The following is a 26,609-nucleotide window of genomic DNA, read 5'->3' as shown; positions in this document are numbered from 1 at the left end:
ACAAAGGCTTCAAGAATATTTTAAGAATGCCTTGCTTGAATTATATGTTATCTAAGATATAGCTAGTTCATTCGTGCAGCAAATTAAAATTATGTTCATACATGATTAGAACCAGAAGACATTTCAAAAAATCATCAAATCCAATCCTTTAATTACACAGATGAGAAAACTGTAGCTCAGAGAGTTCAAATGACTTACTTTAAATCTAATATTCACTGTGGTTTGAGACCAAACATAAGAGACAGATAAAACTACAGAAGTATGGAAAATTGTGTGCATGCTATAATTTCTTGAGAAACCAGTTTTGGTAACTGGATATTAACCACCACAACAAAGTCCAGTGAATATGTCAATCACACAATATAACCTATTGTGAATCCTAGGAGTTTAATTTCCTCCACGCTTCGGCTGGCTATTAAACTGTCAGCTAGAGGGGGTTCCACCAGAGATAAAAGTGTAGGATTGTCTTGCATTCAGGATTTGCAGAAATCTAGTCATAGTTCCAAAACATAGGACATGGGTTACTGCAGAGAATAGCAATTTTTTGTGGAATGCAGAGTAGTAACCAGACCCTTTGAAGGAGAGAAAAAAAGAGAAATTGAGTAGGGGTCCTGAATAGGGAATTTTAAGATGGAGTTGTGTGGATATCAAAAGGATATCCAGGAGCAGGGAGAGCTCCCAGGCTTTTCTGAAAGAAACTCAATGGATCGTGCTATGATTCTGTCAATCCACGGGCTGTAGGGTGCTGAGCAAGCAGTCATCAGATGCTTACCATGGGTCTGCACTGGGTGACACTTTTGTCCATAAAACATCTCCCTAAATACAAACAGAAAGTCCAAACTCACTAAAAAGGAGCACATCTCAGGTGGGAACTGGGAACCTAGTGAAAGAGGACGTCCTCATAAATCCCAACAGCTCCTGGGCTGGAGGCACCTCTGGTTTGCGTGCTGTCACAAAGACTCTGCCTGAGAACCACGCCTGCTCGCGACCCAGCAGCCATCGCTCAAGCACCGGGAAGGTAGGCCGGACCCGATCCACCGCGGGAAGGTAGGCCGGACCCGATCCACCGCGGGAAGGAGAACCACGCCTGCTCCCGACCCAGCAGCCATCGCTCAAGCGCTGGGAAGGTAGCCGCGCAGGCACCCCTGAACCCCCATCACCCCGCCCACCCTGCACTCTCAGACCTCCTGACTGTGCCAGTCTTTGGACCCACTCTGCAAAGACAGAGGTGGTCATCAAGGGTATTTTTCTGAGTTTCCAACTTTGAATATCTTTAAAGAAAGGGCGTGGGAAACCTGTAATAGAACGTTGCAGAGTTCAACCATTCAGAAGGATGGGGAACTCAATCTGGGCCTTGCAGCCCGAGGTCAGTCAGCGTCATGGGGTTCAGCAATCAGCTAACTGAGATCAGGGGTCTTGCATCCTTACTCTATCTGAGCCATTAAATGGTAAATATACTATATTGAAAAGTTTGTTCACTGCAGACATGTTCTGCACTGCTTCTTGATTTCAATTTAATTCAAATGATTTAAGGGTGATAGACTAGTGACTACCACAGGTGGTCAGTGTCCAAGTTGTGCTTGATCTTAATGTGTTGCTGATTGTATCAGTTTGGGTAAAGCATTGCCATTGATTTGATGAGCTGTTTTCTCTGATGTTATGAAGATGAGAATGTCTGTGGGTCGTTAGAGACACAGAAGCTAGTGTGCAACTATATCAGGAAGATTTGGGTGATAATCCAGAGATTAAACCAAGGACAGTCCGACAACAAAAATTAAAATGAGAAAACACTTAAGCAAGACACAAGGACAGACTTCCAGTTAACCAATGGCAGACAGTAGGGCAAATGAGGATGAAAAGGCTGATAGTGAACCACCAGGACACCCTGAACTCAAAGCACAGGAAGTAACAAAACAGATCAATCAGGCTCTAGAAAAATTCAAAACAGAAATAATTTCCCAGATAACCATAGAGATAGTGAGCAAAATGGAAGTCGTGATCCGAGACTCTAGAGCAGAAACTGACAAAAAAATAGATGAGTTCAGGACCATGATAGAAGCCATGAAGGCCCAGCATAAGAAAGAAATGGAAAAAATAAACGCCCAACATAGGAAAGAAATGGAATCCATAAAACAGATTCAAACAGATATCCAGGAGATTAAACACTCTATTGAAAGTGTACGCAACAGAATAAAAGAATGCGAAGATAGGCTCTCAGATATAGAAGATAAGATTGCAGTCAGTTACCATGAAAAGAGAGGTCTCTTAAAAACAGTAAGAGATCATGAGAAATCAATCCAACAACTCCTAGATGATGCAAAGAAGAATAACATAAGACTGATAGGAATACATGAAGTAGCAGGAGAAAATACAAATGACTTTAAAAAGCTGTTTGCAGAATTAATGACAGAAAACTTCCCAAACAGAGGGGAAGAATTTGACATTCAGATAACTGAGGCATATAGGACCCCAACTAGATACAATAAAAAAAAATCTACACCTAGACATATAATAATCAAGATCCCAGAAACCCGACAGAAGAACAAAATACTACAAGCAGTAGGAGAAAAGAAACAAATCACATACAAAGCAAAACCCATCAGAATCACAGCAGACTTTTCAACACAAACCCTTGGGGCAAGGAGAGCCTGGAATGAGATATTTCAAGTACTAAAAGAGAACAACCTCCAACCTAGACTGATGTATCCAGCAAAACTCTCTTTCAAAATGGATGGGGAAATAAGACACTTCCACGACAAAGAACACCTGAGAAACTACATGAATACCAAACCAGCACTACAAGCAATTCTAAACAAGATCCTAGAAAAAGACAATGAAGGCAACAACACCATGAGGCCCAACAGAGCAAATCAAATAGGCAAGGCAAGAAATTAAAAGGAGAAGGTGAAAAAGTAAAAAGAGTCAACAAAAGGCCAATAACATGTCAATAATAAGTCAGTACATATCAGTTATAACCAGCAATGTCAATGGCCTCAACTCACCAATCAAGAGAAATAGACTGGCAAAATGGAATAAGAAGCAAAATCCAACAATATGTTGTATACAAGAAACACACCTAGTGCAAAAAGAAGCCCATAGACTGAAAGTGAAAAGATAGAAAACAATTCTCCATGTGACAGGAGCCCAGAAAAAAACAGGGGTAGCAATCTTATTTGCAGACAAAGTAAATTTCAAACCAAAACTGAATCTAGTATTATTGATGTAGGACAGTACTGTATCATACCTCTATGAATGTAAAATATCTAGTACCTGCTTTATGATACATAGTAGGGACCGTGCTTTATCAGAGCTACATTTAATGATATTACTCTAGAATGTTCTCTTTCCAGATGATGATTAAGAGGCTAATAGAAAAAATGGTGCCAGGTACCACAACAGCAACAGAACTTTGCTGTTGTCTGGATATTATTCTTTTTTTTGATCTTTTTTTTTAATGGAATGTGCTGAATGTCTATAATTTTGGTCAGATGACTGCAGAACCTGGAAAAGCTGTTGCTGCTATCGATGTATAACATACTATTATTAGTCTCTCTCTCTCTCTCTCTCTCTCTCTCTATATATATATATATGTACACACACACACACACACACACACATATATATATAAATTGCATTTGGGAAACTTTAACGGTGCTGCCAACTTTGGAAAAAGTCATCCCAATTTACTGTGTTGACTTGGCATTGTATAGAAATGGACAACCATATTGGTCTAGAAATGTTAATTTATTTTTTTTTTTCCATGTGTACAGGGGTAACACATCGTACTAAACATGTAAGGTCATATCTACGTGGGTTTGATTACAGAAACTAATAAAGTATTCTCTAAATAATGAAAAAAAGAATAAGATAAGACTATAAGAGCGAGAAGCAATTTAAATATGTTCAGGGACCATTTTCATCTCCAGAATTAAGGATTATTTTGATGTTACATCATTGCCTTTTCTCTTTTACTTTGCTTTTTAGTTTTATTTTAGGATTCCCTATTTTTAATGTTCATACAGAGATTTCTTTAACTGAAATACCAAATAGTATCTTTGGTGTGAAAAACTATAATAGTACACAGGATCCTAATGAGATAATTAATAATGTGAAATAGGAAGTAAAGGGCTAAAGGTGTAAGGAAAGTGGGAAGGGTGGGGGAAAGGTAATAAGGGAGAGGAAAAAAATATGAGAAACTGAAAAAATGGAAATAAAGTGTTTGTAAATGGGGAGGGGAGGAGGAGGTGAAGGGAGGGCAGGGACAAGGGGAAAAATGAGAATCAAGACCTATTATGTAAAGGTACAGAATCCCAATGATGAATGTAATTGTATTGTATACCTAGATTGTACCAATAACCTCAATAAAAAGGATAAAAAAACAAAAAACAAAGACTCTGCCTGCAAAGCTATTTCCTGCACTGCATTTGCAAGGAGCAAAGAAATGAGGAGAATTAAAATACAACAAAGGGAAAACTTGCCAAAAAGGTCAAGTTCATTAGATCCAATTCAGAAACGTATATTTTGACATAGAGGCTTCCCTTCCCGGCTGTAGAGTTCTACACTGTATTTTTATCTGTCCTCTTTTTTCTAATTTCTTAGAATAAGTACTCAGCCACCCTGGAAACTCTTTATGTGATGCAATTTTAACCTCTTAGGAGAGTTGCAAGAATGAGTTCCCGAACTCTTCTTACCCAGACTCACTGAACACGTATTGTGCCTTGCATTGCTGCACCCTGGACTCTCTTGCTCTTGCTCTCCCTCTTATTTATCTAAATCTCTTCAGAATAGTTTACAGGCATTTACCCCAAAACCTTCAAAGTACTAGTCCTGTGCAATTTGTTTGATAAGCTACCCAGACCAGCCTTCAACTCTCCATCTTCCTGCCTCAGCTTCCTGAGAAGTCAGGATTGCAGGTGTGTGCCACCATATCCAGCCATGTCATAATTCCTAATAACAAAAATATTCGCTTATGAAACCACAGAATTTAACGTTGAAAGAATGAGAAAGAAAACTAATGCTGATAGAGTATGATAAAAATCGTGCCTAAGCATTCATCTCTTTTTAATATGGAAAATATTGAACTCACCACACTTTATTTTAAATATAGCTTTTGTGGTGCAGCATGCCAACCACAGTTTGGGGGATAAAGTATGTGAGTTGTATTTTAGATATCAGGGCTGTTTTATAATGCAGTGAATGAGACCAAGTACACAAGGCTGTTTTGTTACCTTTTGCTGCATCGATTGCTGTATAATATATTGAAAAGCCTTCATAAGCGAGGTCAGAATCAGCCACAAATGTCAGCATTATTGAGTTGGTGCTGCTGGTGAGAGAGGGCGGAATGGATTTTCCACAATATCTATACCAAAACAAGAAAGAACAGATACATGGGTTTTCAAACTTTTAGTATACTTGAAATGAAGTAACAGAAATTTAGACATGTAAATATAATGGGTATTGTTATCTACCTCCCATCGATCTTAAAAAAAAAAATAATTCAGGCAAAAAACATTTACAAACTTACTCAACGCAATCATCCTGTTCATGATTACTTTGCTAAAATGGTTTTGTCTGTGCCTGCCTCTGTGACTTAGCATGCGTGAGGATTTTAACTGTAAGCTATATTACATTGCCACATCACATATTAATGAACTTATTCACAGAAATGTAACAAACATAAGCAGCAAAGAGAAACACTCATAAAAGCCAGGAGTGACGGTGCATGCCTACAACCTCAGCACTCTGGGAGGCTGAGGCAGGATTACAAACTCAAGTCCAGCCTGGGTAATTTAGTGATTTAGGGAGACCATGCCTTAAATGGTTTTTTAAAGGCTGGAGTTATAATTCAGGGCAAAGCCCATGAGTTCAATCCATGATATACCACAAAATTTAAAAGAGAACTTACAGAACAAAGGGCAGCTCTATTACTTAAAGGATTGTGACCATGGGCAGATCACACAATCTCAGTGCCTCATTTTGGCCATCTCCAAAATGGAAAGGTTGATAACACCTCCTTCATAGAGTTGTTCTGGAAAATTGGATCAACTAAAATGCTGTATGTGAAACACTTAGAACACTACATGGAAAAGTAATTTCTGTGTAGGTGAAATTCACTGTCTTTAAACAGGTATCCCACGGCAAGAGCTTCGTTACTGAGCCACACCACACATTAGCTGCACAAAAGCAATTGTGCTCAGAAACCTTACTGTATCAATGACAAAAGTAAGGATGCAATAGAAAACATTATGGTGTGAGACTTTACCTACAGAAAAACCTTTTATGCAGGAAAGAAGAGACAAAAAGTCAAAATAAACTTGATAAAATTAAGCAAACGGAACAACAGAGAAACATAATGTGGAAATCAAGATAAGAAATGCTGACTATGAGAAATGGGTGGCTTAACTGTTGCTGGAGAAAAAGAAAGAAAAGTTTGTGTGGAGCCCCATTTAGGGTTGAAGGAAAGATTTGACAGCTTAATCAAAATAATGGCCGATGAACTAAACAAATCCTTGCATGTCCAGAGCTCTGTCTACTACATAGGAGCAAGATCATTACAATTTATGACAGTCTATAAGAAATGTTTCTTTTGCAGCAGTTATACACCTCTCCAAGAGGCCGGGGATGTAGCTCAGTGGTGCCATGCCTTCCCTGCAAGCACAAGGTCCTGAGTTCAATCCCCGGCACCAGAAAACACAACACAACACAACGCAACACATACCTCTTCAAGAAAAAGAAAAGAAAAAAAAGTTTAAATGGAAGATTAGAATAAGTGAGATGAAAAAGATGAAGAGGGAGAATAAAACCTGAAGAAAAATTAATTTAAGAAAGTAATAAAAATATTTCAAAAGTTAATGAAAAAAGAATATAAAAGTAAAAAAATAAAAATAAAAAGCAATCAGGACAATTCTGTTTCCAAAAAAGGTATAATAATAGGGTCTAGATTTAACTTTGTACCTGAAAACACTAAAATCCTGGACAAAATATATTGTTAAAAATGACTTTTATAACATTGGACTTGAAGTAATGAAGAACACCAATTCTTCAGGGACAGGATAAAATGAATTCCAAAATGACACCTGATGGCATTGAGTAACTTCACTGCAATCCAGGACAAAGCTCAAGAAGATTTATGGGAATATCATTATGTCTAGTGCCAAAAACATAAAATTGAAAATGCCTAATATCCTATCAATATTACCAAGCATAAAAAGAAATAAGAAACTGCAATTCGTAACGACATGGAAAATGAATCAGTTAAAACCCAGTAAGAAATCATACATGATTGAATTAGTAGATTGGCACATTAAAATATTTATAACTGTTTCCCTTAGATTTAAAAATTTAGAGGAGAATTTAATGTATGTAGATATGGAATATATATTCACATTCTGCATGATGCTAGGAAAACTGAATATATATACATATGCAAAAGAATATGTGTATATATATATATATATATATATACATATACATAAGAATGAAATTAGACCCTTATCTCTCACTATGCAAAAGAATCAACAGAAAATGGGTAAAGACAAGCAGACAATCTGAAACTATGAAACTACTAGAAGATCTGGGCAAGGATTTTGTGGACAAGACCCCAAAATCACAGTCAACAAAACAAAAATAGACAAGTGGGATTATATAAAGCTGTATGGCAAATGAAATAATATATAGTGAAGAGACAACCTGTGGGAATGGGTCTAAGATCTGCAAATCATACACTTCACAATCAGTTTGTAGCCAAAATAAACAAACAATTCAAATAACAACAACAAAAAGCAAGTAATCCGATCTTTAAAAAATGGACAAAAGACCTGAATAGACATTAACAAACGAAGACAAAGAAATGGCTGATAAGCACGTGAAAAATGAGCCAGTGTCACTCATCGTCAAGGACACACAAATCAAAACCGCAAGGAGACATCCCCTCACACCTGTTATAATGGCTGCTACAAGACAAGACAAGGGTCCATGTGGATGTGAAAAGAGGACCCACGCACACTGCCAATGGGAAGATATGACAAACAATGTAGAGGTTCCTCAAAAACTAAACACAGAACTGTCATAAGATCCAGCAATCCCAATACCGAGTATCTAGGTGAAGGAAATGAAGTCATCGTGCTGAAGCGGTATCTGCCCTGCGGTGTTCACTGAAACGTTATATATGATAGCTGGGATATGGTTAAAGAAAATGTGGCATAAATATATGCTATTCAGCCCAAAGAGTGAAGTCCTGTCATTTGTATCAATGTGGATAAATCTGGAGGACATTGTATTAAATGATATAAGCTAGAATGTAAAATGTAGATATATGTAGAATGTAGATGTAGTATGTAGAATGTAAAGAAAGATTAATTCCATAAAAGTAAACAGTACAATAGGACAGTACTCAGCAGAGGACAGAGTGTTTGTGGGGGAAGTAATGATAAGTAGATATTGATTAAAGGACACATAATTTCATTTGGAGCTCAGCATGGTGGTGACACCTGTCATCTCAGCACTTAGGAAGCTGAGCCAGGAGGATTGCCGTGAGTTTGAGGCCAGCCTGGGCTACATAGTGAATTCAAGCTCAGACTAAATGATCCTATCTAAAGAAAGAAACAAACAAAGAAATAAAGAAAGAGAGAGAGAGAGGGGAAAAGAAAGAAAAGAAATTCAGTAGGAAAGGAGAAATAAATTTCTGGAAGTCTACAGTACAGTAAGGTGACTCTACTGAATGATGATATATTATATCTTTGAAAACATGTGGAGCAGATGTTTTATGCTGTTACCTCTAAACATACTTAGTATATGAGGTAATGCATGTGTTAATTAGCTAGACTTAACTATTCCATAATACACACATACTTTATTGATATGCAAGATAAATATATATTGCCAATTTTTAAATGAAGAAGAGAAAACAGGAAATAATGGTAAGGATGGTTTTGTCTTTCTCTATACAAAAGTCTATAAACAATAAGTAAGCCACCAAATTCAGCATAAAAAGCAAAACAAAATAACCTCACCTCCCAAGAGAAGTCCCAGAGCCGGTATCACGGACCTCCATGTAGTCACGTGTGCAGTTGTAATGAAATTCCAGGTGAAATTTATCAAACACCAGACGAATCAGCTGGCCAGGCTGGACTAATATGTTCCAGGTACAGTTAACGCCACTGGGGTAAACGTTGGGGTGGCCAGGACTTTCAATGATTCCAGCTGACTCAGTAAGAGTTTTTCCACACACTGTTGACATAAAAATGGTAATTATCAAATCAGGTAGCCAGCAAGCTACCTGGATTTCAAAATAAAATGTCAATTGTTTCCCCTTAAAACCTCAAAGGAAATATATTATTTTTTACCTGCCATTCAAGCATAGCTTAGTTTTTCTTTTACTAAAAGGTATGAGATAACCATCGATATGTGGCACTTGAAATATACACTTTATGCTTAAGTGTTCTTTAAATTTTTTTCAATATAGATGGATTTTACATAATTTATTTCTATTGTTCACTTATTCTGATATGAGCCTACATGAAGGAGAAAGAGATCATCTCTTACCCAAATCCTGAGTACTGAACACAGCCATAAAACCATGATTTTCAGTAGAAGGGCTCTTCACGAACGTGACATAAAGAACATTGTACACAGATGTTATAAATGAAGGCATCTCTGCACCGCAATACTTTATATTTTCAGGAGAACCAAAAACAGAACTGCTACCAATCTAAAGTAAAACAGATACATCAAATTTATTTTGTTAGACATTTATCTTGGAAAGTTACTTTGAGAATAGCATGTCTGAAATATTTATATTAATAAAGGGCCAGGGATTTAGCTCAGTGGTTCTGGCGCCTGCTTTGCAAGCGCAGGGACACAAGTTTGATCCCTGGTACCAAAAAAAAAAAAAAAAAATCTACTCCCTGTCCCTATACATGGTCTATTCTGGTTACTGTGGACAAATGGAATCATACAACATGTGATCTTTTGTGATCTGACTTCTCTCATGTAGTACGTTTCTAAGGTTCAGCCGTGTGGAAGCATGTATCAACACTTCACTCCTTTGTAACGCCATATCGCATTCCGTTGTATGGCTATACTAGATTTTATTTACTCATTTATCCGTCGATGAGCATTTGTTTCCATTTTTAAATCATGAATGATGTTATGGTTTAGATGTAGAAGGTAGAACTAGATGCCCTGAGCAAGGGCTTTTAGAAGGTGACAGGATTCTGGGAGCTCTCTATTCATCAGTGGGTAATCTGCACACTCTTTGGAGGTGAGGTGTGACCTGGAAGGATGTAGGTTGCCCCCCTCCCATGCCCACTTGGCTCACTGCTTCCTGACCTCCTAACCACGGTGTGAGCCTCCGCGGTCTCTTACTAAGCCATCCCTGCTCCGAAGCCAGCCGATCATCCACTGAACCCACTGAAGCTGTAAGCCAAAACAAACCCCTCCTCCTCTGAGTTGCACAGGTCGGGTATCGTGTCTCAGCAGTGAGAGAGTAACTAAGACAAATAATTATTTTATTTGCTAGCTGCTTATTCCACTGTGAATAATTAATTCTTTCAATGCTGCTTGTGGTCTGGGCAATATGTTTTACACTTCTTTAATGCTTTTTGTTTCAATGATACTATAAATTAAAATTTCCTTGAGTTTTCATTTTCAAATCATTTGTTACTAGTATATTAAAAAAGAAGCAATTTTCATATTTTGATCTTATTTACCATCACCCTGCTGAGTTTCTTAGTTTGAATAGTTCTTTGAACGTGCATGGATTCCTTGTGAATGCCTACACATGAGCTTGTGCAATCTGTAAAGAGGGACAGTTTCGTTCCTTTCTTTTCATTCAAGATACATTTTCTTTCTTTTCTTATTTAATTGCTCTAGTGAGATTGTCCACTGCAATGCTGAACTGAAGTGAGAAGAACAGAAGTCTTTGTCTTTTTTTTACTGGTCATTAGGGCAAAGCATTTAGGACTTTGTCATTAAATATTTTATATGAGAGTTTTCTAAATACCCTATTAAGTTAAGGAAATTACCCTTATCTCTATTTTGTGAAGTGCTTTTATAATGAAAAAATGTTGGATTTTGTTAAATGCTTTTTCTGTATCTATTAAGTGCTAATATTGTTTTTACCTTTATTTTATTGACATCATGTGTTGTATTCATTGATATTTTTTGGATACTATAACAACCTAGACTTCCTGGAATAAATCCTACTTGTTTATGGTATATGATCCTACTATATGCTGGGTTCAGTTAGCAAGGAGCTTTTTAAGAATATTTGTGTCTATATTCAGAAGAGATACTGGTCTGTACAAATGATTCTCTTAATATTCCACTGTGAATAATTAATTCTTTCAATGCTGCTTGTGGTCTGGGCAATATGTTTTATACTTCTTTAATGCTTTTTGTTTCAATGATACTATAAATTAAAGTTTCCTTGAGTTTTCATTTTCAAATCATTTGTTACTAGTATATTAAAAAAGAAACAATTTTCATATTTTGATCTTATTACCATCAACCTGCTGAGTTTCTTAGTTTGAATAGTTCTTTTAACGTGCATGGATTCCTTGTGAATGCCTACACATGAGCTCGTACAATCTGTAAACAGGGACAGTTTCGTTCCTTTCTTTTCATTCAAGATACATTTTCTTTCTTTTCTTATTTAATTGCTCTAGTGAGATTGTCCACTGCAATGCTGAACGGAAGTGAGAAGAACAGAAATCTTTGCCTTTTTTTTTTACTGGTCATTAGGGCAAAGCATTTAGGACTTTGTCATTAAATATTTTATATGAGAGTTTTCTAAATACCCTATTAAGTTAAGGAAATTACCCTTATCTCTATTTTGTGAAGTGCTTTTATAATGAAAAAATGTTGGATTTTGTTAAATGCTTTTTCTGTATCTATTAAGTGCTAATATTGTTTTTACCTTTATTTTATTGACATCATGTGTTGTATTCATTGATATTTTTTGGATACTATAACAACCTAGACTTCCTGGAATAAATCCTACTTGTTTATGGTATATGATCCTACTATATGCTGGGTTCAGTTAGCAAGGAGCTTTTTAAGAATATTTGTGTCTATATTCAGAAGAGATACTGGTCTGTACAAATGATTCTCTTTCACATAACTGATTTGAACCTAACACGGCACAGTGATTTTAGCAATATACATTCAAATACAAATACTTGAAGTTTTTTTTTTTTTTACTCTTACCTCAACATAATCTGTGTCACAGTGGTTAGAACTTCCAATTCCAAAGCCAGTAAAGTTGAGAAGAACTACTTGGCCTTGGGGTTGGTGGATGGTCCAACTACAGGTTCTTTCTCTGGGATACACATTAGGATAAAATGGCGAGCGAATGACTCCTTCCCCAGTTAATTTACCCCCACAAGCTGAAACACAGAAATGCCCAGGAATAAATAATTCTTGCTCTTAATTTATTGCAAAGTCTAATTCTGCCTAAGGAAATAGCAGAATATGATGTTTTATGGGAAAATATCCTTTACCCCTTGAGAATATAACATTATTAAATTGTCAAAAAATCAAAATGCCACAGTAAAGTAAATTAGACATTTAAAAATTAAGCAGAAGTTTCCTTACCAACTTGGTAAATTGCTCTGAAGCTAGCCTGTTGGATGGAGGTGTCTATTTTAAACCTGATCCAGATATTATTAGTAATGGATCTAATGGGAGAGAGGGTTTCATTGCCACAGACTTTTCCAAGTAAAGTCTCATCATCTCGAACCTAAACAGAAAAATAAGATAGATCTGTAATTTTAATCAGTAGAACTACACTGGCAATATAGGATCATTTGAATATGAGACAAGAGCAGATTCAAAATGGACAATAATCTAGTTTGGGTAATATTTACATTTTAAACCAGTCAATGGATCATTTTTAGCACAATTCCCTACCACTAAATATTGATAAAATATAAAGCCAATAAAATCCCCCAAAACAGCAGTTTTAAAGATGTCTTCCTAATAATTTCCACAGAGTCAAAGAAGAAATAAATGTACAATTTTGGCTATTTTGCAACCAGCAAAAGACAAGAACACTGCATATCAAAATATAAATGTTTTAGCCAAATTTTTAATCAAAATAAGTTCTGAAATACAGAATAAACTATTTTTATTACTGAATGAAAATAAGAAAAACAGAAAGGTAGATGGGGTGATGAGGGTTGGGGAAAAGAGAGAGAGATAACCTCTAGCTAACCAGACTCCATCTTGTGCCTCCACGCCATTTTGTACCTGTGCTTGAACAAAGCCCCCCAAATCCTCACACCGTGCTTGGCAGTAAACTCACTACCTGCAGTCGCAGACTGTTCTGTAGCTCACCTAGTGCATGTGAAACTTCCTCATGCCACCCACTAACCTGGCAGGGCTCTGCTTCTGTAAGATTCCTCTTGCTCTCTTCTGATCCCTCCCAACTGAAGCATGATTTAAATGGAGAAATCAAGCAGCTTCCCATTGCCGAGGAAACTTTCGGGCATTAGCCCCTCTCAGTCACCAGCTAATAAATGGGCTCGAATCTGGCACAGAGTGGGGTGCATCTCTGTTGTTCGAATTCGCTCATCCATAACAAGGAATCAATTTTAAAAATTTAAAAGAACTCACTATCAATACTATAAATACAAATATCTTAAGAAATATTTAAAATAAAATTCTATGTATAATGTATATTTGAATCTTTAAAATGGATCATTTCCTGAAAAGTATACAAATGACTGAAATTATGTCAAGAAGAATAACAACACACACATGTGTAAATACCGAATAGTTTCCCTGGTGTGAATAATCTGCAATAATACATAAGATCCTAATAAGATTACTGACATTTAGAAATGGGAAGAAAGGAGCTAAAGGTGTAGGGAAGGTGGGATGGGTAGGGGAAGGGTGATAAGGGAAAAGAAAAACATGTGAGATAATGAAAAGATGGAAATAAAGTGTTTGTAGATGGGGAGGGGAGGAGCGGGTGAAGGGAGGGCAGGGGTAAGGGGAAAAAATGAGAATCAAGACTTGTCATGTAGAGGTACAAGATCCCAACAATGAATGTAACTGTACTGTATCCCTAAAATGTACCAATAAACTCAATTAAAGCTGAAAAAAAAAAGAAGAATAACAACAAAACTAAATAGATACATGTCAGGGATACAATTGAAAACATTATCAAATAAATACTGTTGTCTTCCAAAAATAAAGACCCCAGAAGATGTTCTATTCGGTAAGTACTTTTAAACTTTTAAGAAACAGATAACTCCCATATAAAATTTGTTTTAAGGTACCCTCAATTATGGAACAATTCCCAACTAGTTTTTCTCAGAACTCTGTTATGAATCCTAACATAGATAATAAAAATAACTATGAACTGATTTCACTATTAATATAGATAAAAATACCTAAGCACAGTTTTAGAAAGATGAATTCATGGTCAGGACAGTGTTAGACTTAAACACCAAATCACGTAAGAGAAGAAAGTAAGTAATGTGATGATTGTTTGAAATTCTAAATTATAGATCTAATAATATAAACCATACGATAGTTCCGTGGCTGCCTAAAAGTTTGTTAACACTCTTGATTCATTAAAAGATAAGAACTTAAGAGAGTTGAAAGAAAATTTCCTTCCTATAATAAGACTACCTACTTTAAGTGAATAACCATTGTCTTATAGTGAATGGCTATGAATACCATCTACAGATCTGTGTTCAAATCCCACCTCTGTCACTTACAAGTGTCTAGTAATAACCTTGAGCAAGTTACTATATTTAAACCTAGCTCACAGGACTACTAAAGCAAGTAGATGAAACATAGTGTGAATTTCTTAGTAAACTACGTTGTAGTAGAAAATATTGATTTGAGAAGAGCTACTGTTATTCTCTACATTTTTAAAGGCGAACTACTGGTGGCTTCTCACTGTAATCCCTGTAAAATTTGCTCACTTAATTAACATTATCAAGGTATCATTATGTACCAGGACCTGTGCTGGTGATAGCACCATAAAATAGTCATGGCCTACAGGAACTTACTACAGGCAAGCACAGTTTTTTAAAGCATGACAAGTACGATGCCCAAGATAATACAGGGTGCTGCATTTTTACCAGTGGCTCTCAGTAGGTTCCATGTAGGCATTAGGGAAATTTGCAAGGGCATTTAAAAATTTCATTTGTAATTGTTATCACAGTGATGGTAAGGCACTGCTGCATTTAATAATTAAGTATTAAAGACATTAGACAGCCTAAAACTAAGAGAGTCACACACAACCAGAATTCTCCTAAGTCCTATGTGACATGCATTTAGGTTAAAACTTTGTTAGTAAGCATAAAACCTAGCTCTGTTTTACACATTAACCACCAAGTGTTTTGCAGTGTTTTAATATACAATGTTGACAATAGAGTATGAAAATAATCATTTGTTTACCTTCTTGGACACCTGCCATTTCAGAAGAAAAAAAAGAAAAGGAATCACCAACCCACAGAGCCATACCATCCTGCATTTGTTCTGAAGCATTCGTAGCATGTTAGCATACAGACAAACAGCTGGCCCTGTATTATGTCTTCAAGTGGAGCTTACATAGGCTTGAAATGAATGTGGTTTTTCTTTTGTTGCTTTACTTTGATTTCTCCTTAATGTTATGCTTATGACTTTGTATTTTTAATATAACGTGTGTAGTAAGGTTATATCATTAATAAATTTGATTTGTGAAAAATAAAAGGGTGACACAAAACTATCTTAACAGACTCCCACCAGAGAATTACAAAGTATTTCCCAGCAAAAGTAATCTCCAAGACGAGAGTTGAGAGTAAGAATTATCTAGGCCAAGAGGAGTGGGTAGTAATAAGGGAAATTTTTTAAAGTATAATATCCGAAGCTGGTGGGGATGTCTTGACACAGTGCCTCTCAGCCATAACTGGCAGAAGTAGAAAGTTCCGGAAGGTGGCCCATCGGTACGTATCACAGCATTCCACTTCTAAGGCCCTAGCCTAAGGACTCTCAAAATGCAGGCAAAGTTGCACATTCATCTACTTCACAATATGCCCCGCTGTGATGAGAACTGAAACTGCTCAAGGCCTAAGAATAGGGGATGATTAAACAAATAATGGCTCCGCCATATGATCAAGTATTACACAGATACAAAAAAATGCACATGCCTCTCCTCTGAGTCAGCCCCATACCAACTCCGTTCCCCAAGCTCTCGCATCTGTAACACAAATTTCAGAGTGGAGTGAAGTCAGGCTGAATTTCTCACTGACCAAACAGCAAATCTGAGGGAAGTTACATTTTCTGTATCCCTGTCAATGTTTACCAAAGAACTTGCAAATCGGTGTGTGACAAATGCTTGTTGATTCATTACTTTTAAGGTGCGCTACATGCTTCCCTGTTTTTTGTTTGTTTGTTAGAAAGAAAGACACATTACAGTTCTTGAAAAACAGAAAGCGTGAAGCACAGAGTAAGATAGTTTCTTGCTGTCTCATCCTCCAGGGTTCCATCTGCTTCTTCCAAGATAATGTTTCTCTTTTCTCTTTTGCCCATGAGAAGATGACAAGAAGGAAGAAAAACAGCCAAATAGCATCAGAGTAAGCTAAAGTGGACCATTCCCCTGGGCCCTGATTAATGAAACTCAAGGACTTTCAAGGAGAAAAGCAGCTGCCGTCCAAATGTTTTAGGAGAAACTTATAGGGCTCAAGGGCCCTAAACCTAGAAGGTGCAACTGATTTGGGCTGTTTCTCTCCCCCCACACCACCATGGAAGTGAAACCTTTTCAATTCTGTAAGCCTATGTTCTCTCTGGGTCTCAGACACGGCCGTCCTTCACCACAATTTTGAGCGGGGATACTGAAGTGAAACTTACCAATACATTCAGGATGCTAGGACTTGTAAACTTGGACTTTCTTCCAAAAAATATTTTATTTGTGCTTGTAAACTAGGATAGACCCCGTTGTTTTAATAATTACTCCCTTCCCATAAGAGAACTGAATATCTTTGCCACATGAATTAACAGCTCACGCTTCCCATGCATTGTGAACTTAGCCCTACAAATCGCTCTGACAGAATGTGAGTGGAAGTAATGCATCAGTTTCCAAGAAGAGGCTTTGGCTGTCATTGCACGATTCAGTGATCTTTCCTTTTCCCCTCTCACAAGACCAAGAGCCCGGGTGACATCATGGCAAAGACATAGGGTACAGCAGCAGAGCTTCTGGGGAGAACTGTTCGAAATACTACACGCTACCATATGCAAGAGATAAACATTGGCTGTCAACCACAGGCACTGTTGATATAGTTTTTAATTCGCCTGGTAATTGTTATTGGTTGTTTCTGATGACAGCGTAACTTAGAGAAAGATGACTGGAATCTGAAACTGGTCTGTCGTAACAAAGTGTTTTTTTATGAAGTCAGGTGAAACCATGTCACAATCACTCACAGAAGGGTTATTCTTCTTTGTGCATGACATTTGCAAAGAAATGAAAGCGACTGCCACAACAGTCTAGTGATACGTGGATCATGCTCAGACTTCTATTTATCTAGTAAGCACAGAATGTCTCAGGCCCAAAGCCCCCATGTATTACCTGTGATCCTGGATTTTTTAGCCAATGTAATATTCCAAATGATTTCCAATTTTTATTCTTTTCATAAATTAAAATAGTTCCTCAAGAGAAATTACTAGTTTAAACACGAGTCATTGTAAAGGAATTATTTCTTGTAGAGAGAACTAAAATTAACTGGGCTGAAAAACAATTTATATGAAATTTTAACTGTGAGCACTAGAGCCCAGTCAGCAGTAAGGCTTAACATCTGGAGTGGATCAGATCTCAAAGCCAGGACTTCATTTGTGTGCTCATTTGTTTGTATGCTGTGAATCCAGATTTGTTTTTATATTATAATTTCTAAAATCCATTTAAGTATTAAATTTTAATTCAAAACAAACCAAATATGTTGGCACTGAGCTCGGTAAATACAAAAGCTGAAAACAGAACCCTACCATATGGCAGCATTTAACATGTGGCTTCTTGTGAGATGAGCTTTAGGCTGACATGTTCGTCAGCTAAAACTTGATCCTGGAAACTAGTCTCAGGCTTACTGGGGTAAGTGGGAGAGGGATGTGGCCTCACCCCAAATTAGAGGATAAGGAGTAAGGAATGAATGATGAGAGAAGCCGTGCAAAGACTAAAAATTGTTTTCTTCGGAGGTGGTGGAACCTTGAATAGGTGGGGCCGAGTGGAAGGCAGTTTGGTCACAGGGATGTGCTCTTGAAGGGGACACTGGAACCTTAGCCTCCTCCTCTCTCTTTGCTTCACAGCCACCCTGAGGTGAGCACTTTACTCTACCACACACTCCCAGCCATGAGGCACTGCCTTGCCACAGGCCCAAAACCAATGGGCTAGCAACCATGGACTAAACCCTCCAAAACTGTGACTCAAAAGAAATATTTCCTCCTTTAAGCTGATTTTCTCAGGTATTTTGTCACAAAACTGATTAATTCTGTATATCTTATCACTACATCAAAAAGCATCAGCACAGCTGTGCGAAAACAAAAACAAAAACAAAAACATGGCAACAGAGCTCAGAAAGGAACCAAAATCTAATATGCTAAAGATGTAAACCATTAAACATCTTCCCATTGCCCCTTTTCCCTGCCATCTTTGGAAAGATATTTCCTTGAATTGAAACTCCTGAAATTCTGAAATGTCCTTAACTGAAAAGAACGATACTATCTAGTCTGCTCTTGTGTGTTTAGCCACAGCGATACTCCAGTTTCCATTATTAGAGGCCTTATTCTTTCTCTACCATTTATGGATGAATCCTTATGAATTATTCTGTGAGTCACGACCATGAGATACTGACCAGAAGGTCCACTTAGAGAAACAAGTATGGTCATGCAGATCAAAGGCCACAGCTCTCCCTCAGCCAACTCTGAGGCTGTAACAAATAGCAAAAGGGAATTCTCTGTGAATTGCAATTCATCTATTCATGTGTGGGAGGTTTGAGAGGGTTGTGTGGGGCTAATCTTCAGGGGAGGGGGCAGAGAGAAGGAGGGCAGAAGAAGGGAGGATATGGTAAGAAAAACGTTCAGTAAGAAGACATTTTTCAGTATTTCACCTTGCTGTGTTCTTTCATATTCCTAAATTTTTGGTTCTTTTTCTTAAATGCAGTTTTGCCTGGGATTTGAGTTTATCACGTCTCACAGATTTTGATACATATCATTTCCTCTTTGTTATTTTCTACCTACTCCTTCATGCCTTATTCCCTTCTTAATCCAATAATTCTTTAGGAAAGAATTCGCCGATTTCCAAGTATGTAGGCCTTTTAAATGTTTTAATAATCTGCATTGTATTGGAATGAGGCATATGATTTCTGTTAACTGCCACAGAAATCTAAAACAAGGATGAATGTTTGATTCAGTGCCACTCATAGAAGAGGTCCATTCCCTACATTTCAGACGTCAAGTTTACTATATAGCTTACTCATCCTATCATATTAAGCATATTTCTCTGTATATTTCTCATTTTCCATGTCTGTGGACAACCTCCCCCAGGAGACTTCCTGTGTTTGAGAAAGCACCTCTCCCTTCCCACTCCTTCTGCCTCTCTCTGTCCGTCTCCAGAGTAGGGCAGGGCTTAGGGGCCTGCAGATGGGCCAAGGGAACTTGGTGAGCTAAACAGTTCTATTTATTTTGCCGCATACCCTACCTCAAGCCTCAGCCTTCACATGTTGTGGACTTGTGAACTTAATGCTCAGATTACAATGGGCATTCCCTAGGAATAAACATTAACTTGCACTGCATTAACTAAAGGTGTCCTTTCCTCCGAATTCTGCTGGCTTACATCACTTATGAAATATTAATGAGAGGTGCTGGTTTTCAAACTGAAAAGATTCTTCGGTTACATTCACTGAACTGCTCTATACAATTAAAAACACTGTGACAAAAACAGAAGTAAAAGTTGATTTGTTCTGGTGCTTGTTCTTTTGTAGCCAAGTCTCATCTTCCACAGACAACATATGCGTTTTTAGAGGGAGGGACTTTAGTGGAGAGAGATACACAAATCTAAGAAATAGCATGTCAACGCAGGCTTCTTATTTCAAAAAGGAAAAGAAAGATATGCAATACTGACTCTGGACAATACCAAATATATTATCATTTGTAGTCAAATTTTGGCCTCAGATGAACACCTATGGCACTCTTTTACTGAGGAAAAGTAATTCTCTCAAAACCACATAATGTATTAAAGATATACACGAGGCAATGGTGTACATCTTAATTTTTATCTAAAGGACATGTTAGCACGGCAACAAAACATCTCGGACTACGTGACAAGATGATCCAGGAGTCTTAGAATCACCTCTATTACTCCTCAGAAGAATATCCCTTGTCATTCTTTCATGTTTCTCTGGAATTCCCTCTATTCTTCATTTTTTCAAAAACAATGCATAATCTGTCTTCTCTCATAAATGGAGTTAGTAAGGGACAAGGTGAGTTAAAGCATCAAAGTATCTAAACAATTATAGTATTTAAAATGCCACCATCTATTTCTTTCTTAAACATTTGAAGAGCAACAAGAGAAGTAGATACATATTTTAAATAAGTTTGGTGCAGTTTTCCCAATGGACAGAGATGATTTAATGAGAACAACTTTGATCTAAGTCAATATACTTATTTAAAATCTTACATAGGAATACCAAAGTCATGCTGTGACAATAACAAGACTTAGACCATTGTGGAATTCCGTATTCTTCCTTGTAAAAGTAAGGACCTACATTAGGCACTCTTATGTTGTAGCTAAAGCCCATGCTGATGCTTAAATTCTATAAATTGATTAGTTTTATTCCTTTAGGTCAGTCAAGGGTATCATAGAAAAGCATCATCAACTATTCAAATCAGTTGATACGACCTGTCCTTCTGAATAAGAGTTCTTTTATTTTTCCATAAATAATCCAAAGTTTGTCAGAACTCTGTGGGTAGGTGTGAACGTCAGAATATAGGTACCTCTATGGGCAACCATCAGACTGTCTTTGGCTGCCTGAACTGCCAAGTCCAAGGTGAGAGTTGAGAATTTGGACTAGGACAACCTTGTATTTATATAATAGTTTTAATTCTCAAGCTTCGCTGGTCATTTATTTTCCTGATTTTACCCTCATAAAGGTAAGAAGAATAGATAGGGCATCTTACTGAAGTAGGAACTGAAGCATCCAGATAAAGAATTGTCCAGGGCTCTATAATCACCTAATGATAGAACTAAAATAAGAATTTAAATGAGTTAACTCCAATTCCATTCTGCCCACAAAACATTCTGTCCTTCTAGTTTACAAAATTCAATCTTGGAAGGCCAGCTCTATGATCCTTTTTCCTCAGTTACTTTTCAGAACAATGCAGAGGAGTTCATGTAATGCCTCACTTCAATTCTGTGAGAGTATTCTGCAAAGCTGGAGAGGAGCCACCTTGCCACAGGCTTTGACAGCTCCTTGGAGCCATTAGAACTACTACAGAGAAACTGAGAGAAAGGTACCCAGATTTCCACAACCGTTAAAACTTCTCACCTATCCGAGAAAACCACTGTGCCTGGTTGCACATTCAGTCTTGTGAGCAGAAAGCCAGGTATGGAACTGGGAAATTCATGAGAACGTCCTCCCTAGGGAAGACAGCTCCTAGGGTCAAAATGCACTTTTGCATTTCTGTTCTTATCAGAGGTTGGCCCAGCTGGAACTCCTAAATTCAAATCCCTGTCTCATCATTTTCCAGACATGGAACAGCAGGCAAGTAACTCGCTATCTCTGGGCTCCAGTTTCCTAAGTTGAAATAGAAATAATAGTGGCCATTGCAAAGGTGCACTGAAGTAACTTATGTAAAGCACTTGCTATACCTGGCAAGCAAGAAACAGATAATAATCTTTATTTGCTTAGGTTACATTATTTTAAAGTCTTAGAATGTTGCCTGGTGCTGAGTAAGCACTGTCTATGGGGAACTATTTTTATTGTTCTCAGAATTAAAACTTGTATTGAAAATTTAAGTTTTATTAACATAAAAATATTAAAAATTACTCCATAGTGTACTTTATGAGAGACTTTACAAAACCTAAAGTTGAATGAATATACTCTTACCTCACCATCCAAAATAAATAACAATTCTAGATTTTAAAATATATCTTGCTGTGGTGCTATGGTCAATATATTTCTTTGACAATGTCTAGATCTTAAGCTAAAGTTCTGTCTCTTCTAAGTGTAGGAAAGAGGACACTAGATTATATAGATTTTTCCTGGCAAAATAAATTCGCTTAACTCACATAACCAAACAAAACTGGAAATCCTTTTCTGAGTTTATATAAAATGTACCCCCCCAAAAAAAGGGTTTTTATCTCTTGCTCCCCACTTTAAGTTGCGGCTTGACCAATAATGAAGCAAAAGAAATATCAGGCCCAACAAACAAACTGTTCAATTTAGATAGATATATCCCTATTACAACCATCACACACTTAAGGCTAAAGCATCACAAAGGAGAGTGCGCAGGACTAATGAGGGAGAAAAGCCAAACCTGTAAAATAATAGTTATTCAATGATTTTAATGCAACTGTCTGTGCAGCCAATTCACTGGGTCACCTGGAGTTAGCCCTTCACTTCTCTAGGCTGAGTACCCTCACTAAAGATTATCCTAGATAATCTATAAATCTTAATCCAATTAGTAAAGCTTATTAGCTTTGCATCTTTGCATGTACCTTAGTCATTAAAGCTCATTTTAATAGTCTGTAATATACTGTAGCACTGTAATGAGTTTCTAGTCTCAACTCTCCTTTTATTCTATGTCAATTCCCTTACCACTATCCTGCTTCACCATCTGTTCTCTAGAATAGTTGTTCTTAAACTGCAGCCTGCATCAGAACCACGTGGTGCCCTCCCACCCTGGAGGTGCTGATTGGGCAGGTCTGGAATAGGGCATAAAATAGCATTGCTAACACGATCTCTAGTGATCTGGATGCTGCGAACCTGATGACCCTTTGAAGACCCTTATTCAACCTACGGCATTTACAAAGGTTGATGAACATCATCTAAAGGCAACTTACCTCAACGGAACTGTGGGAACAGCCGCTCTGGCCTTCCAGTTCCACGTGAGTGAAGTTGAGGTCTATTAGCTCTCCCTGTGGCTGCGTTATGACATAGACACATTGCCTGTTGTGAGCCAGAGGCCCAGGCAAGCTGGGAAGGAGGAGCTCACCCTCTGGGTCTGTGTAGTTCCCTCCACAATGCAGATCCGCTACAGGAAAAAGGGAGGAAAAGAGAAGGAAAGTTCCTGTGACTTGGCTTCTGAAATTTGCACACACACACACACACACACACACAATTATACACCCACTTTAACCCTATTAATAGAGGGTTATACCTCTATCATAAGATTTCCCATATATATTATAATATTTGATATATTTGCACTTGGTCCCTGGAGTACCTAAAGTAATAGAGATGTGTGATCAGACTTTAATGCAACATTCTCTTCTATAAATTGCTTTTTAAATACGTTAATGCTCTGCCTCATTTGAAAAAGATTTAAGGAATTTTATGAAATTATGCAAAAAAATAAAATATATAACTACATATGTGAAGCAGATTGAAGAAAAAATGAATACAGGATAGCAACATGTGGCCAAAGTAAGGTTGATAACATAAACAATAGTTATAAGAGTCCTGGGAATTAGAGGATGTCGGCTGTAGATTCAGTCTGACATCAAAGGAAAAGGACAAGGGACCAATGAAGATGTGCATTATTGTTTTTCCTGATCCTGAGCCTTAACAGATATTTCTTCTATGAATTCCTGTTATGAACACAATGATAGATGTGACAAAAAGTTATTTCCATCCCTAGAATGAAAATTACAGAGTACTTCATTTGATTTGTTTTTTGTTTTAAGATATCAATGCAAGTTGAAGACATGATAGCTAATAGCATTTCAATGAAAGTGAAATTCTAGGGGCCAGGCCTCTGCAATCCTAGAAGCCAGCTCATGTGTGGCTGGACTTGATCCAAAGACAAAATCAGACACATCTCTAGACAGAATGCATTACTCATGCGAATAACTTCTCACACAGCAAACATCAAACACTAAGGTTCTGAATTATTTAATTTTAGGTGTCTCACGCATTTCCACCAAGATGTGGATTGCATCATTTAGGAACCAAAGGGTATCGCAGTATTCATAATAAAACGCCAGGGAGCTAAAGATTCTGAAGCTGTAGGAGAAATATTTGCAAAGGCATGTTATTAGTTTACGAGACATTCACCTTCAGCATCCCTTAAAACACAGTTATGAGCATAGCACAATCCTTCAACTGCATATTAAGCTAGCAACTGGCCAGTTACTTACAAGGTGAGGTTAGATAGGTGATATGGAAGCCGCGGTCACTGATCTGGTTGTCAGAATGGAAATGAATTCTGGCAAAGGGGCCTGTAGTCTGGAGTGGTGGGACAGAGCTGGTGGTGCAGAATTTCCCAAGAACAGGGTCCTGATGGAGAGGACCGTCTCGAATCTAAATCAGAAGAGTGAATGATCAGCGTCAGAGAGGTCAGGTTCCCACAAAGCAGGTCACTGTATACATTAACTTCGGAAAAGCATATCATTTACAAATGATGGCTCTGGGGAGTTTTCTTATCACAGGTATAGTTTGCACACGTTTGGGGTTCAGGAAAGGGTGTGACTTCCTGTCACCCCAGATGCCTATTCTTTTGTCTGAATTTCAATTCTGAGGCTAAATATGTATTTTGGACTTTGCCTCATGACCTTACTAATCTGAGTGCTTTCTTTCATTGGTTCCCTTACCCCAGATATTTGCTCCTAGTGATCTAGAAAACAAAACTGAATATATGAAAAGAAAATGGAGGAAGGATTACTACTGATGTCAAGTGACTCACAATGTGGTTTACGTATTTAGAAGATCTGCAGGTAGGAAGGAAGTGTTGTCTCATTAGATATAACATAAGCGACAGTTTGGTGAATTTAATGAATTTAAAACTACAACTTAGTAACTCTGAAGTAACACACTGCTAATAATGTGATCCTAGAAACTTTTTAGTTATTGGTCTTTAGTACATTAAATAATCATGTGGACCTCTCTATAATTTTGTTGTAATTGCAAAATCTGTACCACATAGAACTCTAGTCAATGAACTAAATATTTTAATATAGTCAATTTCATCCATTCAAATTTTTCCCTTGAGCGAACTTATATGGCACCATTGCTTTACTTTTATATTTAGCTAGTTCCTTGAACTATTGTAGCTATTTAAACATTTAAATATTGTCACAATGTCAGAATGACTGATACCTTCTATTATAAAGCATGCAGAAATTCATATATAGGAATAAAAAGCCTCTTAATTTAATAGAATTTATTGAATATTAATTTCAAAGTAACTCATTTTTTACTGTCAACATTCAAAATGTTCTTTTTAAAAATTTTTTCCAAGGAGAGGAAGATCTTCCAGTCATTCCCAAAGGTTTCAAATCCATTATTACAACTGCTAAATTACTAATGACTTCAACTTGTGGAGACTGTTTGACAGCTGCATCCTTCTATCCTTTATGAATAATTCCACAGCACTCCCATCTTGTCTAATGGATTTGGAAAAGCTCATTGTCTTTTTTAGCATTACTGCAAGGAGCACTGAGATTTATGGTGATAAAAAAAATGCAGGAATGACCTAAGAACTCAATCTCCTCGATGATCTTTTCAGTCAAAAAACGGAGAGCAGCATTTTTATGTTCCTATATGCAGGTGGTATTTGAACATAATTACCCCATTTCCTCTCCTGTATTTTAATCAATAAGTGGAAGAGTAGTTCAGATTTACTCCTCTCCTCCCAATGATAATTTTCAATACTTTCCATGGATTTGTCACTTATCGATTCATTTCAACCCAGTCACTCTTAGCTTATTTTTCTCCATGGAACACTACAAACAATCAAGTAGTGAGACACCCTGCTGGTTTACAACAAACAACTAAAGATTGCTCTCCATTGGAGGAAAGACCATCAATCACTTGGTGTTTATCATGAATTCTGCTATTCCCTCTCAGGGGTCTGGACTTCTGGGAAAGACAAGGGAAGGGAAGGCAGTCTGTTTCCCAGATTCAAGTGGAATGCAAAAGCAGCAGCAACAAGCTGGGATAAGTGTGTATAGAGGCTTAGCAAGACTTAATGTTTGATGTCTATTGAGAAACATATCTAACTGTTGCTAGTAAACTGGAGTTATCCACGGGCATCACCAAACTATAGTGCCATGATTCATAATCATATCAGGATAGCTTCTATCTCAATAAAATTATTTACCTCTAGATAATCTTTGCTACAATCTTCATGGCTCTCCAGGCTCAAAGTCCCAAAAGTAAATGTTATCAGAAGTTCAGAGCTGGTAGTAATGCGCCAGACACAATCTCTTCCTGGGGGGTAGTTTCCAGGGTACCCCGGGGATTGGATAGAGCCATAAGTAGCAGTCAGCGTACCTCCACACTCTAAAGTAACATGGAAAAAAACAACTATGTTGGTAACCAAAAGATCATTTATATGAAATTACCATTTAAATATATATAAATAAATTTATATAAATTACCATTTATTTGAAACTTGTTCAAATAACT

General features: G+C 37.3%; 1 protein-coding gene across 1 annotated transcript in view; it reads right to left on the bottom strand.

The window, feature by feature from the left end:
- The window catches only part of Cubn (cubilin), a 263,953-nt gene that overhangs the window by 206,804 nt on the left and 30,540 nt on the right, over window positions 1-26,609 (bottom strand). The window contains exons 15-22 of the mRNA XM_010607108.3: window positions 26,302-26,483; window positions 24,341-24,503; window positions 23,045-23,235; window positions 12,595-12,739; window positions 12,208-12,386; window positions 9,544-9,709; window positions 9,012-9,228; window positions 5,229-5,359 (exon numbers count right to left, since the gene is read on the bottom strand). Of these exons, the coding sequence (XP_010605410.1) occupies window positions 5,229-5,359; window positions 9,012-9,228; window positions 9,544-9,709; window positions 12,208-12,386; window positions 12,595-12,739; window positions 23,045-23,235; window positions 24,341-24,503; window positions 26,302-26,483 (1,374 nt within the window). The remainder of the gene's footprint in view (window positions 1-5,228; window positions 5,360-9,011; window positions 9,229-9,543; window positions 9,710-12,207; window positions 12,387-12,594; window positions 12,740-23,044; window positions 23,236-24,340; window positions 24,504-26,301; window positions 26,484-26,609) is intronic.

The sequence above is a fragment of the Fukomys damarensis genome, unplaced genomic scaffold (assembly GCF_012274545.1).
Source record: "Fukomys damarensis isolate Sample0158 unplaced genomic scaffold, DMR_v1.0_HiC HiC_scaffold_37, whole genome shotgun sequence".
Classification (NCBI taxonomy): Eukaryota; Metazoa; Chordata; class Mammalia; order Rodentia; family Bathyergidae; genus Fukomys; species Fukomys damarensis.
Note: the sequence above shows the minus strand (reverse complement) of the source record. Positions and strands in the feature narration are given on the sequence as shown.